The sequence below is a fragment of the Equus caballus genome, chromosome 27 (assembly GCF_041296265.1).
Source record: "Equus caballus isolate H_3958 breed thoroughbred chromosome 27, TB-T2T, whole genome shotgun sequence".
NCBI lineage: Eukaryota > Metazoa > Chordata > Mammalia > Perissodactyla > Equidae > Equus > Equus caballus.
The window spans coordinates 24,518,959-24,537,462 of NC_091710.1; the positions used below are offsets into that span (position 1 = coordinate 24,518,959).

At 38.3% G+C, this 18,504-nt stretch overlaps 1 protein-coding gene across 2 annotated transcripts in view; it reads right to left on the reverse strand.

Moving 5' to 3' along the window:
• The window catches only part of ADAM9 (ADAM metallopeptidase domain 9), a 176,829-nt gene extending 158,385 nt beyond the window's left edge, over positions 1–18,444 (reverse strand). For both annotated transcript variants that reach the window (XR_011433256.1, XM_001491500.6), the window contains exon 1: positions 18,188–18,444. Coding sequence is in view for 1 of the 2 variants with exons in the window: in XM_001491500.6 (XP_001491550.3) it covers positions 18,188–18,284 (97 nt within the window). In the remaining variant the exon portion in view is untranslated. The remainder of the gene's footprint in view (positions 1–18,187) is intronic.
• Between the last annotated feature and the right edge of the window lie 60 nt (positions 18,445–18,504).

An 18,504-nucleotide genomic window follows, 5' to 3' on the forward strand; every position in this document is an offset into this window, starting at 1 on the left:
ACATCAAAAGGATCATACATCATGATCAAGTGGGATTGACACCAGGGACACAGGGATGATTCAACATCCACAAATCAATCAACATGATACACCACATGAACAAACTGAGGAATAAAAACCACATGATCATCTCAATAGATGCAGAGAAAGCATTTGACAAGATCCAACAGCCATTTATGATAAAAAGTCTTAACAAAATGGAGATATAAGAAAATTACCTCAACATAATAAAGGCCATATATGACAAACCCACAGCCAATATCATACTCAATGGGGATAAACTGAAAGCCCTCCCTCTGAGAACAGGAACAAGACAAAGATGCCCACTATCACCACTTTTATTCAACATTGTACTGGAGGTTTGGGCCAGAGCAATTAGGCAAGAGAAAGGAATAAAAGGAATCCAAATAGGGAGTGAAGAAGTGAAACTCTTGCTGTTTGCAGATGACATGATCTTATATATAGAAAACCCCAAAAGATCCATTGGAAAACTAATAGAAACAATTAACAACTACAGTAAAGTTGCAGGGTACAGAATCAACTTACAAAAATCAGTTGCTTTTCTATATTCCAATAACGAACTTACAGAAAGAGAACTCAAGAATATAATTCCATTTGCAATCGCAACAAAAAGAATAAAGTACCTAGGAATAAATTTAACCAAGGAGGTGAAGGACTTATACAATGAAAACTAGAAGACATTACTGAGAGAAATTGATAATGACTTAAAGAGATGGAAAGAGATTCCTTGCTCATGGATTGGAACAAAAAACATAGTTAAAATGTCCATACTACCCAAAGCAATCTACAGATTCAATGCAATCCCTATCAGAATCCCAATGATATTCTTCACAGAAATAAGAGCAGAGAATCCTAAAATTCATATGGGGCAATCAAACACCACGAATTGCTAAGGCAATCCTGAGAAAAAAGAACAAAGCTGGAGGTATCACAATCCCTGACTTCAAAATGTACTACAAAGCCATAGTGATCAAAACGGCATGGTACTGACACAAAAACAGGCACACAGATCAATGGGACAGAACTGGAAGCCCAGAAATAAAACCACACATCTACGGACAGCCAATCTTTGACAAAGGTGCCAAGACGATACAATGGAGAAAAGACAGTCTCTTCAATAAACGGTGCTGGGAAAACTGGACAGCCACATGCAAAAGAATGAAGGTAGACCACTATCTCATGCCATACACAAAAATAAACTCAAAGTGGATCAAAGACTTGAAGATAAGTCTGAAACCATAAAACTCCTGGAAGATAACATCAGTAGTACACTTTTTGACATTGAACTAAAAAGGATCTTTTCAAAGACCATGCCCTCTCTGACAAGGGAAACAAAAGAAAAAATAAACAAGTGGGACTTCATCAGACTAAAGAGCTTCCACAATGCAAAAGAAACTAGAATCAAAACAAAGAGACAACCCACCAACTGGGAGAAAATATTTGCAAATCATATATCTGACCAGGGGTTAATCTCCGTAATATATAAGGAACTCACTGAGCTGAACACTAAGAAAGCAAACAACCCAATCAAAAAGTGGGCAGAGGAGATGAACAGACATTTTTCCAAAGAAGATATACAGATGGCCAAGAAACATATGAAAAGATGTTCAACATCACTAATCATCAGGGAAATACAAAACTACACTAAGATACCACCTTACGCCTCTTAAAATGGCTATAATCACTAAGACTCAAAATAACAAATGTTGGAGCAGGTGTGGAGAGAAGGGAACCCTCACACACTGCTGGTGGGAATAAAAACTGGTGCAGCCACTGTGGAAAACAGTATGGAGATTCCTCAAAAAACTAAAAATAGAACCACCATACGACCCAGCTATCCCACTACTGGGTATCTACCCAAAGAATTTGAAATCAACAATCCAAAGTAACATATGCACCCCTATGTTCATTGCAGCACTATTCACAATAGCCAAGACATGCAAGCAACCCAAGTACCCATCAACCGATGACTGGATAAAGATGTGATATATATATATAAGGGAATACTACTCAGCCAGAAAAAAAAGAAATTCGTCCCATTTGCAATAACATGGAAGGACCTAGAGGGAATTATGCTAAGCAAAATAAGCCAGTCTGAGAAAGACAAACAACACCAGATGATTTCACTCATATGTGGAATATAAACAAGTACTTGGACTAAGAAAATAGTTCAGTGGTTACCAGGGGAAGGCGGATGGGGGCCACAGGGGGTGAAGGGGAACATTTATGAGGTGACAGTCAAGAAATAATGTACAACTGAAATCTCACACTGACGTAAACTATTATGAACTCAATAAAAAAATAAAAATTAAAAAAATAAAGGTTCAGAAGGGGAAAAAAAAATTTTTTCCCAGAGATTAGATAATAACCCATTTGACATCAGTATATAAAGGCTACTCCTCAAAAAAAGTAGAGGGACTTACTAACGGCAATTAAAGAAATTACCTGAAAGTCAAAAAAAATTGAGTATAATCAAAATTGCCCATGCAAATCCCTTAGGAAAACACTCCATGTTGGAGTCTGATACAGTTTCTCAACACATCCAACACAATCTCTTCTTCTTCCTGCATCATTGCAGACAGCATGTCAATTTTTTCAGTGAACTTGATGAAGTAGATGGTCTCCATCCAAGGAACATGGATGAAATATCTATATTTCTACATATCTGTATACTGAAACCACATGCAGTATGAGGAGGCTTAAGACCAGCATATGCAAACAAAAAGGCTAAGAGAACAACAAAGTCACGTCTTCCACTCAGTGAATCAATATAGGAAATAAACTCATTAAGTGTAATTTCTTCAACAGATAAATGTCATGAAAAGGGAGAAGAGGGGATTTTCATAAATTAAAAGAGTCTTATAAACATTTGGATCCTAATTTAAATAAATCAACAGAAAAAACATTCTGAGACAATCAGGGAAATTTTAACACTGCATAGATATTTTGATGATCTTGAGGAATTACTGCTAATTTCTTAAGTATAATAAGTATATTGTGGGTAAGGTTTTCTTTTAAAGGTCTTTGTCCTAGAAATTCATTCTGAATAATCAAGAACAAAATATACAATATCTAGGATTTTCATCAAAATAGTTTGGTGTGTGTTTGAGGGAGGAGATACACAGGAAATTATATTAAAACTGGGTAATGAGTACACAGGAGTTCATTACTCTTCTCTCTACTGCTATATATGTTAAGATTTTCTATAATAAAATAATTATTTTTTTAAGTAGTTACCTGTAGGGAGTGGGATGAGGGGAGAGATTTTTAATTTTCACTTTACATAACTGTACTATAGTGTTCATGAAATATTACAATTACATCACATATCATATATATTAGACTATAAAAAGTGTCATAAATAAACATGTAAAATTCATAAGTAAATGTAAGACACTTGTTAAAAGTAGTTACCACAATGGAATAGAACCAGAGAATAATGAGATAAGAACTCAGACTATTTCCTACACTCCTGTATGTCTGTATTCTTTGAATTTGTTTTTATAATGAGTATGTATTTTGTAACCCCTGTATTACTTTTGAAATTAAAAGGAACAAAAACAGTGTTTCTTCAATAAAAAAGCATAAACTGAGAGAGTAACCTCAGCATCATGGCAGAGTGAGCTCTTCCCTTAGTCTCTCCTCTCTAAGATACAACGAAAAGGACATTCATAAACCAACAGAGGACATTTACACAACACAGTAGATGTCTGAGAGTACCAACCAGTCATATGTCTGAAGGTGGGGGTGCTGCACCCCAGCCCAGGAGGCAGTGGAAGTAGGTAAGCAGGTCTCCTCTCCCTCCTGAGTGGCAGTGATCTAGGGGCAGGACCACGCATGGGCAGCTGCCAGTGCACGACCCTGAGAGGAGAGGGGAAGGGGTAGAAGGCAGCCCTCTGTGGAAACACTTACACTCTTGGAGTTGCCCCCCAGCCTGTGGAAACGCTCCACACCAAGGGAGCTAAGCAATCGCAAGGGTGTCTGCACCAAGCCAGGCAGACAGTGACAGCAGAGCCAGGATGCTCAGGGTCACACACATGAAAGGAAGTGCCCCTCCCCACCCCACCTGGGGCACCAGCTCAGCCTGACAGGCTGAGCAGAGGATCCCTCCCAGAGCATCTGCACATACGTATGTAAAAATAAGATAAAGGAAAATCTGTAGTCCTTCAAAAACAGAGCTGATATTATGGAGGACAGAATCAGCAATTTAGAGACAGAAATACAGAAATGATGCAGATGGAGGAGAGAGAACAAAGACTAAAAAGAAATGAGAGAAATTCTCCGAGAAATCTCCGACTAAAGTAGGAAATGTGACATAAGAATTATAGGTATTCCAGAGAGAGAAGAGAGGGAGAAAGGAGCAGAGAGCTTGTTCAAAGAAATAATAGCTAAGAACTTCTCAAACATGAAGAGGAGCTGGAATTACATGTAAAGGAAGCCAAAAGAACACCTAATTACATCAGTGTAAAAAGACCTTCTCCAAGGCATACATTAGTAACACTGGCAAAAGACAATGACAAAGAAAAAATATTAAGGAGCACAAGGTAGAAGAAAATAACCTACAAAAGAACCCCTATCAGCAGGATTTCTCAAAAGAAACCTTACAGGCTAAGAGAGAGTGGAATGATATATTCAAAATTCTGAAAGACAAAAACTTTCAGTTAAGAATACTCTACCCAGCAAAATTATCCTTTAGATAGGATAAATAAAAACTTTCCCAATAAAACAAAAGCTGAGGGAGTTGACCGCCACAACATGTCCCCTACAGGAAATTATCAAGAAGGCCCTCATCCCTGAAAAAAAGAAAGGGTTTACAAAGCCTTGAGCAAGGAGCTAAATGGACAGACAAAATCAGAAATATGCAGTTCTCTATCAGGACAGGTTAGCAAACATGTAACTATATCATCAAAGACAAAGGGAATGAAACCATCAAAAATGACTATAATCACTTCATTGTCAACACAAACTCACAGCACAAAACGGAATAAGTTATGACAACAATAACTTAGATGGGAAAGAGGTAAGGGATGGAACCTGCTTAGGCTAAGGAAATAGGAGGCTATCAGAAATGGACTATCTCATCTATGAGATCTTTTAAACAAACTTCATGGTAACTAATAAATAAAAATTGAGAGCAGAGCCAAAAATCATAAATAAAGAGAAAACTGAGAAAAACATCACAGAAAATCACCAAACTGAAATGGCAGTCAGAAATACAAGGGAAAAGAAAGAATGGAAACATACAACATCCGTAAAGCAAGAGATAAAATGGCAGCATTAAGCCTTCATATATCAATAATCACTCTAAATGTAAATGGATTGAATTCTCCAATCAAAAGACACAGAGTGACAAGATGGATTAAAAACAAGACCCAACAAGATGCTGCCTCCAGGAAACATATCTCAGCTCCAGTGACAAACACAGGCTCAGAGTGAAGGGATGGAAGATAATACTCCAAGATAATGGCAAACAAAAGAATGCAGGTGTTGCCATAGTCTAGACTTCAAGATAAAAAAGACAACAAGAGACAAACAGGGGCAATATATAATGATAAAAGGGACACTCCACCAAGAGGTCATAACACTTATAAATATAGACGCACCTAACACAGGAGCACCAAAGTACATAAAGCAACTATTAATTTACCTAAAAGGACAAACTAACAGCAACACAATAACAGTAGGGGACCTTAACAGCTCACTTACATCAATGGATAGATCGACCAGACAGAAAATCAACAAGGAAATAGTGAAATGAAATGAAAAACTAGACCAGTTGGACTTAATAGATCAATATACAACACTCCATCTAAAATCAGCAGAATATACTTTCTTCTCAAGTGCACATGGGACACTGTAAACATAGACCATATGGTGGGAAATAAAGGAACCTTCAACAAATTTAAGAAGATTGAAATTATATCAAGCATCTGTTCTGGCCATAATGCTATGAAATTAGAAATCAACTACAAGAAAAAAGCTGGGAAAGTGACAAATATGTGGATTAATATAACTACACAACATGCAACTGAACAACCAACGGATCAATGAAGAAATTAAAGGAGAAATCAAAAAATATCTGGAGACAAATAAAATGAATATACACCATATCAACTTGTATGGGGTGCAGCAAAAGCGGTCCTAAGAAGGAAATTCATAGCAATACAGGCCCACCTTAACCAACAAGAAAAATCTCAAATAAGTATTCTTAAAATACACCTAACACAACCAGAAAAAGAAGAACAAACAAAGCCCAAAGTCAGCAGAAGGAGGGAAATAATTAAAATTAGGGCAGAAATAAAGGAAATAGAAACAAAAAGAACAGCAGAAAGTATCAAAGAAACTAAGAGCTGGTTCTTTAAGATAAACAAAATTGAAAAACCTTTAGCCAGACTCACTAAGAACAAAAGAGAGAAGGCTCAAATAAATGAAATTAGAAATGAAAGAGGAGAAATTACAACAGACATTACAGAAATAAAAGGGTTATAAGAGCATACTATGAAAAACTATATGACAACAAATTGCACAATCTAGAAGAAATGGATAAATTCTTAGATTCACACAACCTCCCAAAACTGAATCAAGAAGAAATAGAAAATCTGAATAGAGCGATCACAAGTAAAGAGATTGAAAGAACAATCACAAACTTCTCAAAAACTAAAAGCCCAGGACCAGATGGCTTCTCAGGAGAATTCTAGCAAACATTCAATGAAGAGTTAATACCATCCTTCTCAAACTACTCCAAAAAATTGAAGAATACTGAACACTTCCTAATGCATTCTACGAGGCCAACATCATCCTTGATCCAAAAGCCAGACAAGGACAACACAAAGAAGGAAAATTACAGGCCAACATCACTGATGAACACAGATGCAAAAGTCCTCATCAAAATATTGGCAAACTGACATAGCCATACATTAAAAGGATCATACACCATGACCAAGAGGGATTTATACCAGGGATGCAGGGATAGTTCAACATCTGCAATCAATCAATGTGATACACCACATTAACAAAATGGGAATAAAAACCACATGATCAGCTCAATAGATGCAGAGAAAGCATTTGACAAGATCCAAGAGCCATTTAAGATAAAAACTCTCAGTAAAATGGGTATAGAAGGAAAGTATGTCAACATAATAAGGGCCGTAAATGACAAACCCACAGTCAACATCATACTCAATGGGGATAAACTGAAAGCCCTCCCTCTGAGAGCAGGAACAAGACAAGTGTGCCCATTCTTGCCACTCTTAATCAACATAGTACTGGAGGTTTTGGCCAGAGCAATTAGGCAAGAAAAAAAAATAAAAGGTATCCAAATTGGCAAGGAAGAAGTGAAACTCTCACTGTTTACAGATGACATGATTCTATATATAGAAAACCCTAAAGAATCCACCAGAAAACTATTAGAAATAATCGGGAACTACAGCAAAGTTGCAGGTACAAAATCAACTTGCAAAAATCAGTTGCATTTCTATACTCTAATAACAAACTAACAGAAAGGGAAATCAAGAATACAATCTCATTTACAATCACAACAAAACGAATAAAATATCTAGGAATAACTTTAACCAAGAAGGTGAAAAATCTATATAATGAAAACTATAAGACATTATTGAAAGAAATTGATGATGACATAAAGAAATGCAATGATATTCCATGTATATGGCCTGGAAGAATAAACATAGTTAAAATGTCCATATTACCTAAAGCAATCTACAAAGTCAAGGCAATCCAAATCAAAATCCCAATGATATTCTTCACAGAAATAGAACAAAGAATCCTAAAATCCATATGGGACAACAAAGACTCCAAATAGCTAAAGCAATTCTGAGGAAAAAAAGAACAAAGCTAGGGGCATCACAATCCCTGACTTCAAAATATACCACAAAGCAATAGTAATTAAAACAGCATGGGACTAGTACAAAAACAGACAAACAGATCAATGGAACAGAACTGAAAACCCGAAATAAAACCATACATCTATGGACCACTATCTTTGACAAAGGAGCCAAGAACATATAACGGAGAAAAGACAGTCTCTTCAACAAATGGTATTGGGAAAACTGGACAGCCACATGCAACAGAATGAAAATAAACCATTATCTTTTGCCATACACAAAAATTAACTCAAAATGGATTAAAGACTTGAAGGTAAGATGTGAAATCATAAAACTCGTAGAAGAAAATATAGGCAGTACACTCTTCGACATCAGTCTTAGCAGCATCTTTTCGAATACCATGTCTACTTGGGCAAGGGAAACAAAAGAAAAAATAAAGAAATGGGACTTCATCAGACTAAAGAGCTTCTGCAAGGCAAAGGAAACCAGGAACAAAATGAAAAAGCAACCCACCAACTGGGAAAAAATATTTGCAAATCATATATCCAACAAGGGGTTAATCTCCAAAATATATAAAGAACACACACAACTCAACGACAAAAAAAAAAAACCACCCAATCAAAAAATGCGCAGAAGATATGAAAAGACATTTTTCTAAAGTGGATATACAGATGGCCAACAGGCACATGAAAAGATGTTCAACTTCGCTAATCATTGGGGAAACGCAAATCAAAACTACACTGAAATATCACCTTACACCCATTAGAATGGCTATAATCACCAAGACGAAAAATAACAAACATTGGAGAGGACATAGAGAAAAGGGAACTCTCATACATTGCTCGCAGGAATGCAAACTGGTGCAGCCACTATGGAGATTTCTCAAAAAATTAAAAATAGAAATACCATATGATCCAGCTATCCCACTACTGGGTATCTATTCAAAGCACTTGAAATCAACTATTCAAAGAGACTTACGCACCCCTATGTTCATTATTCACAATAGCATTATTCACAATAGCCAAGACATGTAAGCAACCCTAGTGCCCAGTGACCGATGAATGGATAAAGAAGATGTGGTGTAAATATACACAAAGGAATACTACTCAGCTATAAAGACAAACAAAATTGTCCCATCTGCACTAACATGGATGGACCTTGAGGGTATTATGTTAAGCAAAATCAGCCAGACAGAGAAAGACAAACACTGCATGATTTCACTCATATGGGGAATATAAACAAACACATGGACAAAGAGAACAGATTAGTGGTTACCAGAAGGGAAGGGAGCTGAGGGGTGGGCATAAGGGATAAAGGGGCACATATATATGGTGACTGATAAATAATAATGTACAACTGAAATTTCACAATGTTATAAACTATTATGAGCTCAATAAAATATTTTAAAACACATCTAACAAAAAGCATAAACTATTTAAAGTACTGATTATCTAGCATCTCTCAACAGTTCCTTCCTTTCCATCAGCTTTAATCAACCTCACATCTAGACTATTAGGATACCTTCTTACCTGGTCTCCCTACTCCCACACTCTCCTCCTTTGAATCCAACCTATGTGTTCATTCACTCATTAACTGCCTTATGCCCCTCAGATTTCTCAAATACAGATTAAAATGAAGTATTTACATCTAACTTCCCCCAAGATAACACTATATATATAAAAATGTCTATGACCTTGCCTAGTTTGGGATTTTAAAAGATACAGTGTAGACACTGTTAAATGCTACGGATACAGAGTTAAAGCTAAAAAGTTTTTTAACTTAAGGTATTATCAATGTAGTGGAGAATACAGCGGGTATATAAATAATCACAATACTGTGTGAAGTGTACACACATCATTTATTCAATAAATAGTGAAAGCCTCATTTACTGAACACTGTAACAAGCCCTAGGATACAGTAATGAACAAGACCCTAGGAAAACAAAAATTGTATCGTGTTCAATACAATACAGTCATGCGCCACGTAACAATCTTTCAATTACTGACAGACTGCATGTATGATGGTGGTTCCATAAGATAAATATCACATCTATTTACCCAAAGAACTGAAAATCAACAACTCAAAGAGACTTATGTACCCCTATGTTCACTGCAGCATTATTCACAAGAGCCAAGACATGGAAGCAACCTAACAGCCCATCAATGGATGATTGGATAAAGAAGATGTGGTGTATATGTATACAATGGAATACTACTCAGTCATAAAAAAGACAAAATCGTCCCATTTGCAACCACATGGATGAAGCTTGAGGGCATCATGTTAAGCAAAATAAGCCAGACAGAGAAAGACAAATACCATATGATTTCACTTATATGTGGAATATAAACAAACTTATGGACAAAGAGAATAAATTAGTAGTTACTGGGGGAAGAGGGGTGGAGAGTGGGCACAAGGGGTGAAGGGGCATACTTATATGGTATACGACAAACAATAATGTACAACTGAAATCTCACTATGTTGTAAGCTATTATGACCACAATAAAGAAAAAAAAAAGATTAATATCATACATTCTAGGTATGTCATAGGCTATACCATCTAGGTCTGTGTAAGTGCACTCTAGAATGTTCACATAATGACGAAATCATCTAGTGACACATTTCTCAGAACATATCCCTATTGTTAAGTGATGCATGACTATGCATGTTACTACCAGTTTCCAAACTTTTACTTATCAATCCCTTATGTCTTTATAATATGTCTTATTAAACTGTCTAACTGTGGCTCAAGTTATTACATTAAAACACCAGAAATGGACTCCAGTATTCACAAAAGCAACCATGGGCTGATCCAAGGCATATTTATGACATACTATGATAAAATATTCAGATATTTGTAGTTGTCTATTGGGAACCATGTCAAAAGAAATCCTTGGCCTTAAGAGATGCAGGTTTTAAACCCAGGTAGAACAACCCTAAATCTAAATTAACTGAGGTACAGGACTATTTCCTTACACAGAATAACCCTTTTGATGACCTTCAGTTTTCTCAAATTTCTAAAAACACAAGTTTCAATATTATCCTTAATAAGTTCATTTGGATCATAGAGGGACCAGGACAGTCACTCTAGAAGTGATGTGGTGCAGGAATAGGTGGCAGGAATAAAATGCTTTCAGTGGGGAATAGATTAGAAGCTCTCTGTAATAAAAAGTAAATCATCCTGTATATTTATTTTCAACTTCCTGTGACCCTATAATTATTTCAAAGTAATAAGATTTTTTTTAAGTAAATCATTACAGGCAAGGATATATACGCTAATAGACACAGACAATTGTTACACCAGAAGCTGAACAATATGCAACTACACTAAAATTTTTTCATCACAACTCAAAAGCAAATATCCCAGAGAAAAAGAAATGACTCAGAAAAGAGAACTACAAATGGACTGGCAAATATTTAAAGAGGTCTCATTTTGAAACAGGTTAGGTGACTTTATAAGGTCCCACAACAAGCTTCAGGACAGTGGAACTATTCCCTGACACTATGGATCTTTTATCGACTTTGCCAGCAAAGAATAAAAGTCCAAAATAAGAATACAACATGCAACATTCTTTCCTTCTCTCCCATTTTTTTTTTTTTTTTAAAGATTTTATTTTTTTTTCCTTTTTCTCCCCAATGCCCCCCGGTACGTAGTTGTATATTCTTTGTTGTGGGTCCTTCTAGTTGTGGCATGTGGGACGCTGCCTCAGCGTGGTCTGACGAGCAGTGCCATGTCCGCGCCCAGGATTCGAACCAACGAAACACTGGGCCGCCTGCAGCGGAGCGCGCGAACTTAACCACTCGGCCACGGGGCCAGCCCCTCCTTCTCTCCCATTTTAAAGCACAATTCATTTTTTCAAAGCTTTCAAAATTATAGGCCCCGAAATAACTTTTGCATGTAAGAGCTGTTATTCAAATATTGACTTCTTGGTTTTAAAATCCAAGGGTCCACTTTCTGAGTGTCATAAGGAGTTTCAAAACGTCGTAAGAAACGCACATATTTGGGTTATATCATTCAAAAATAATATACATTAGTTGTATGAAAATCCTCCCTCCTACATTTTTTCAAAATTCCTTTCTTATCTCTAGTTCTGGTTTCTTTTTTTTTTCCTGTTCACACCTTGCGTAGATTTTTCCCAAATTCCCTTTTCTTTAATTCCAAATAGCACCTTCTCATGGGAACCAGAATAACACGTTTCCCACGTTACTATGAAGAAAATGCATTAATTTTTTTTGTATAAAGCCTCAACCTCAGCACTATTGACATTTGGGGCCAGAAAACTCTTTGTAGTGGGGGCTGCCCTGTGCAATGCAGGATGCTCAGAAGCATCCCTGGCCTCTACTCTAGACTCTAGAAGCACCACCAGCCTGACAGCTAACAACACTCCCCAGATTCTCCCGGTTGAAAACCAATGGCATAAACATACAGTTCACAATGAAAATAAAAATCTTAATACAATCAACGCTACGGAGAATACAAAGTGTTATATTAGAATTTGACAGAATAAGCACACCATCAAAAGTCACACTGCTAGAAAACATGGGCTGGAGATAAAAATAAGAGTTGAAACTTGAAACTTAAAAGTGTCTTAAACTAAGAAAAGAGAGAAAAAGATGTTAGTTGCACTTCTTTCTTCCTCTAAATTCTTGGATCTTTTTAAATACTGTGTTTTTGAGGAAGTCTAATTATATGCTTTTTAATAGTAACTGTAGTAGACGGAAATAACTTATAAGAATTCCACCTAATTGCAAAGCAAACAAACGTGAACTCAACCACAGGCTTTTCTGCTTTCCTTCCTGCCTATCATACAAATAGCCACCTTTAAGTACTTTCACTATAGAAAATAAACCTGGGTTCCACATACAGGATGAATAAGATAATTCTGTTGTCTGAAGGATTTCTTAAAGAGAAACTGTTGTAATTAGATCCATAAAGCAGTTATTTTGAGCCACATACTTCCATTCCATTTACAAGGTCACTCCCAAATAAATATATATCATGAATTAATAACTATCTTCAAACATAATTATAATTTCCACTACTATGTCCTACATTCTTGCATTTTTTGAGTGTGATTCTTTTTTTTTTTAATTACATTTACCCATCTTTACATTTAAAAAGAAATGGGTTTGCTGTTTGTTTTTAAGAGGGCCTTTGGGAAAAAAAACAACCCTTTACAAGATTAAAGCCCTAGAGAATTTGCGTTCCTCAAGCAAGGAATTTAAGTTTATTGAGACAAAGAATAGTATTGATGAATAAATGAAAAGCAATTAGAAAAGTTAACATATATTGTGACATATGAGGAAGCCACTGGTTTAAAACTAATTCAACCTCACCTTTCTTTTCCAGGAAGGCCTGACACGGTCTGTCAAGCATGCATTTACATCTACTTTAAACGTTTACAATGTCCCAAAGCTGACAACGATGCCCTTAAAGATAGGGATGTTGCCTGCCCACACATACCAGCATTTTTTAACAGATAAGCGTTTCTTCCCAGAAACTAAGGATTACTTACTGGCACACTGTGCTTATCTCACGACCACTGACCTCCTGACCACCAACCTGCTGTGCTCACGCTGTGACCGCTGACCTATTATGCTGGCAAAGCATCTCGCGATTGTAATAAAAGGGACATTCCTGTCATGTTTGATGTATGTTCCTTGTTCTAAGACAGTATACAACCACTCTGTACACCCCACTTCTTTGGAGTGCTTCCTTCCTTGCAGAAGGTTGTTTTCTCCCGGGCTACAGTCCTCAAAACTGGCTCATATAATAAACTCACCCAAATTTTGATTTATATATTAATTACGGATCATTTGCATCGACAGCATTTTACTCACCATGTGTTTCCCGTACTGGTACAGTAAGTATTTAAATAAACGTTTTGAGTAAAAGACCTCTTCAGATCCTTATGCCTATACATACATAGATCTCATCATTGTAATTATCATGTACAACCTAAAGTAAGCTTTATTTTTTATGATTAGCATCTTTTATATCTACTTCCACAAATCTACATGGTCCACACAATTGTCATTTTAAGGGCAACACTGTATTTCATTGTATTGCTATGCCACAGACTGCTTACCACTCCTTTCAAGCAGCCGGAATTGGAGCTTCTATGCACAACAGGATTCTAATGTGTCAATGAAGCTAATCTGGAGCATGGTCTCCAGGGGTCCACTTGCAAAAAGGGTCTAAGGAGCTACCAAAGGGAAGGGGAGAAAAAAATCCTCCTAAAATGAGTTAAAACATGAAAAATCTCATTAAAAGAAAAATTTGTCAAAGAGAAAGAGGCATTTCCCATCTCTGGGAATGGGTTTCGTCCTACAGCGTAACAAATGTTTGGTGGTGGTGTTACCGCACAAAGGGCACGATCTGCTTGCCACAAGACAAAAGCCAATCGTCAAGAGGCAAGATGGTGGCAGAGAAGGGATACTTTATTACAGCTTGCTAGCAAGAGGGAAGACGGCCAACAAATGTCCAAAAGAACCATCTTAAGAGGGGCACAGAATCTTGAGGCAGTTATATAAGCCAGTGGGTTACAAGGGAGGGGGTTAGAAATGTTGACCCAGGAGTCACCACACCAGATCTTTCAGTTGTCATTGATGATGGCTATCAGCACAGACTCTCTGTTCGGGAAGTCATCACATTCCTAAGGAACTCAAAAGAATGAAGTTATCATCATATCACCGCTGGGAGGTATGTGCACAAGCAAGGATCACAAAATCTCCAGAGCAAGTGGATCTGCTGGAGGGTGCAGATCCCGTCAGGTGAGTTAGTCAGAAGTCATTCAAAGTTACAACACGGTTTCTTTTCTACAATGTGGCTTCCCTTCTGTCAACCTTGTGCTGAGCCGGCATCAGTGGCATCATTTTTACGTACTATAAGCTGAAATACTCCAATTCTTATGTTAAGGTAAACATACAGAAATACAAAAACAACTGCATATTTTAAAACTGACCAAATTAAGTGAAGTTCTCAGGTTCCCTAAATCATTCTTAAAAGACGTGATTCAAGCGGTATCCTACACACAATCACTTTGGAGAAATGATTTGACTAAAGTAACAGTCACAAAATGAAAAACAAACTACAATAATTTCTTTTTTTTTAAAGATTGGCACCTGAGCTAACAACTGTTGCCAATCTTCTTTTTTTTCTTCTGCTTTTTCTCCCCAAATACCCGCAGTACCACTACCTAGTTGTGTATTTTAGTTGTGGGCCCTTCTAGTTGTGGCATGTGGGACGCCGTCTCAGCGTGGCCTGATGAGCAGTGCCATGTCCAGGCCCAGGATCCGAACCAGTAAAACCCCGGGCTGACAAAGTGGAGCGCACGAACTTAACCACTGGGCCACGGGGCCGGCCCCCAATAATTTCTCAGTATACAAACAAGATTATACAATTCAAAGTGCAATTTGACTTTAGTTCAGTCTATGTTGGACTCATTCAAAGGTAGTGAAGCTTAGTTACTGAGATCCCAAGAGGACCAGATTTACTTCTGAGGCAGTCCCACAGCCCTGACTCTAAAGATGGCATAACTCCAAGACTGAAATATACTAGGTATCAAAAGGAAAAAAGAAATATCATGAGGCTACCTATGCCACATATCTGAGCTTGTGGCTATTCCAAGAAAACGCTTCCAGTTACTTAGAGCTTGCATCTTTTGGAGGATTCTATAGTAAACAAGGATTTTTCACAAAAAAACAAATATAATCTCAACTTGGGTAAGGTAAAATTTAAAGTGCTTTTTGAAAACTGTCTTAAAACTCAGTCACTTGTTTTGTACAAATTTTAATTACGTGTTCCTATTTTTTTCTTCAAAATGTGAAAACCAGACTATCTTTAAATTTAAAGATTACATTCTCCTCTACAGCACAATCAGAATCATATCAAATCCAAACAATTTGCTGGCACTTAAAATTAGCATTGACCTAAGTTCTTACTACATAGTTCACTTTATAGTGATTCACCATGAGTAAGCTTAAAAACTCATTTTCTTTAGAATGGTAGTCTTTAAAAAAAAAAATTCTACGTCTATGAATCATGATTACTACCTTAATAGAGAAAATCAGAAGAGGCTTCACACCTGATTCCCCCTGTTATTTTTCACAATGATACATAGTTACTTTTGTCAGCAACAGTTTAGGAAAAAAAAGTTTAATGTTAGTGTCAGCTGTTTGGAATTTATACTGCATTTCCTCACTGACACATTGTTATAAATGGCAGTAAAAATCCTACCAAAACCTGCTTAACTCCTAGTGTAACTGATGTGTGGGTGGCACTTAGAGACCTCAAATTCCTCTTTCATTAACGGGAAATGTTTCAGAGAATGTTTTAAACATCCTGGATTGCAAAAATTGAGTCAGCTGATTTTGGAAGAACATTCCCCTAGGGAACATGGGTTGACTCACTGCACACTATTTCAAAAGCCTCTTAACTGGTCTCTCTCAGCCTCCAGTCTCTCCCTCCTATCTTCTGCCCTCCACTGTGTAGCCAGTTATCCTAATCCCAAATCTGTTTGTCACAATCCTACCTAAAAACCTCCTTGCCCAAAGAACTTCCTACAGGGTAAAGTCCAAACCTCTCAGCACTGCATAGAAGGCTCTCCCCAACTGGTACCTTAGTTTTTCCCTGCTTCCCTTTAACGCAGACTGCCTGGAGACATGCTCATCATTTCCTAACAAGTCATGTGGCTTCCCCCCTCTACCACTATCAGCAAAAACTCTTTCCTCTCCTTAGAATGCATTCCTATCCATTTACTTGGACATTCACCAATACAGACCAGTTCAAATATCACTTTCTCAATAAAACCTTCCCCAACATCCCTCAGATAGACTTAGCACATTTGGTCACCCTTTCCCCCTCCACAAGCATGGAGCGTGGCGTTACAGGGGCTCGATAAACAAACTTTTGAAAGCATTCACATGCTTAAGTGAGGGACTGGCCATAAACTGATAAAGCCACAGTTAAAAACCATAAAGATATTCCACATACAGATATGTAATAATCAATACATACATTAACATTAAAAATACAGTATGCTTATAGTAACAATAAAAATATACATGATTTGTATTTGCAGACACACAGAATCATGGATTACTAAAACCCCAGACGTATAATCTACTTCACCTTAAATATTGGTAAATGTTAACCACCCAGAACACCACAGCAAAAACAGTCTCAACCAGAAAAGATGTGGTAGCTTCCTATTCAATAAAGTGTCAGTATTTAGAGCTTCAAAATTCCTGCAATGGGGCAAATTGTCTGAATTGAAAAAGAATAAACTGGGGATAAGAAAAAAATTTAATTAGTTTTCTGAAGGTCAGCGGTCCTGACTTTCCATCATCACCTCGGAACAACTCTCAAGGCAACGATTTAGCAAAACTCCCCATTCTCCATCTGACTCCACGGCTGATAAAGAAAATATAGCCATGCAAACAATAATTTAATACAAGGGCCAAAATAAATCAAGAAGTTGTTTCCAGACAGAAACTAGAGTGTTGGCGATTTGTTTCCACTATGTTTGGGCATCTCCGATATAAATACCTTACATAATCAAGAGAAGTTTCATAATTCAAAAGCGGTTTCACACATTTAATTCCTACGATAATCCTGTCAGTGAAGCAGATCAGGGATTATATGCCCGGATTTAAGACATTACGAATCCAGTAAAAACGTAGATAAAAGACTGGCTATAGAAATGTAGCACTTCGTTTCCAAAAAAGAAGTGTTCTTACTACTACAACAAAACGGCCCAAGAAAAATGAGCAATCCCCTCCCCCTTTATTCCATCACGAAATTGAGTTCTGTGGACCTACTAAAATGAATGTCCAAATGTCAAATCATGATAATCTGAAGCAAAAGTTCCATCTCTTGGTCTCTTCCCAAGTGACATTAACTCTACAAGCTAGACCGAGCTCATTTCTCCAAGCAGTTTAAACGTGAACACACCCTCGGCGCTCACCCACCCTCCAGGGCTCGCAGCCGACTCCGAGGGTCACAGTCGAACCCAGAGTAGTCCCGGGAGAGTCTGGGGGACCTGCTTTGCGCGAGATGGGGGTGGGGCGCAGCGCGAGAGGCTCTGCCGAGCAGGAGACGCACGAAGAGGAAACAGACTGGAGAGCAGTGCCAAGTGGGGTTGGGGCGTCTGACCCCGAACCTCGGGTCCGAGCGCTGTCCACACGCAGCTGGAGCGGCTCCGCCTCCCGACCCCGGGTCCAGTCCCCTGGCCAGGCCCCTCCACTACCAGGCACCCCAGGGTAACTCCGAGCGTCCCAGCAGTAGGAAACAGAAATCCCAAAGGTCCCTGGGGGCGGACACCCACCTGGCCGAGCCCCACCGAGGACTGGGCCCACCAAGCCAAACAACAGCAGCCACTGGAAGCGGAGGGTCCCGAAGGGCGAGCCCGCGCCCGACCCCATCTCGGCCGATTCCGCAGGTTCCACTCAGCAATCGGTCGCCTGTGCCTCCGCCGGCTCCATCATTTCCCAACCCTGCCGGGGCCCCAGCGCTGGCCGGGTGCGCGCGCCCGCGGGCGAACACGCGCTCGGCACTGACGCAACTCGGCTCCAGTCCGAGCTCGCGCCTGACATTGGGCTCGCTGCGCTGACGTCAGGAAAAATGCAGTCCCCGGCCGGAGAA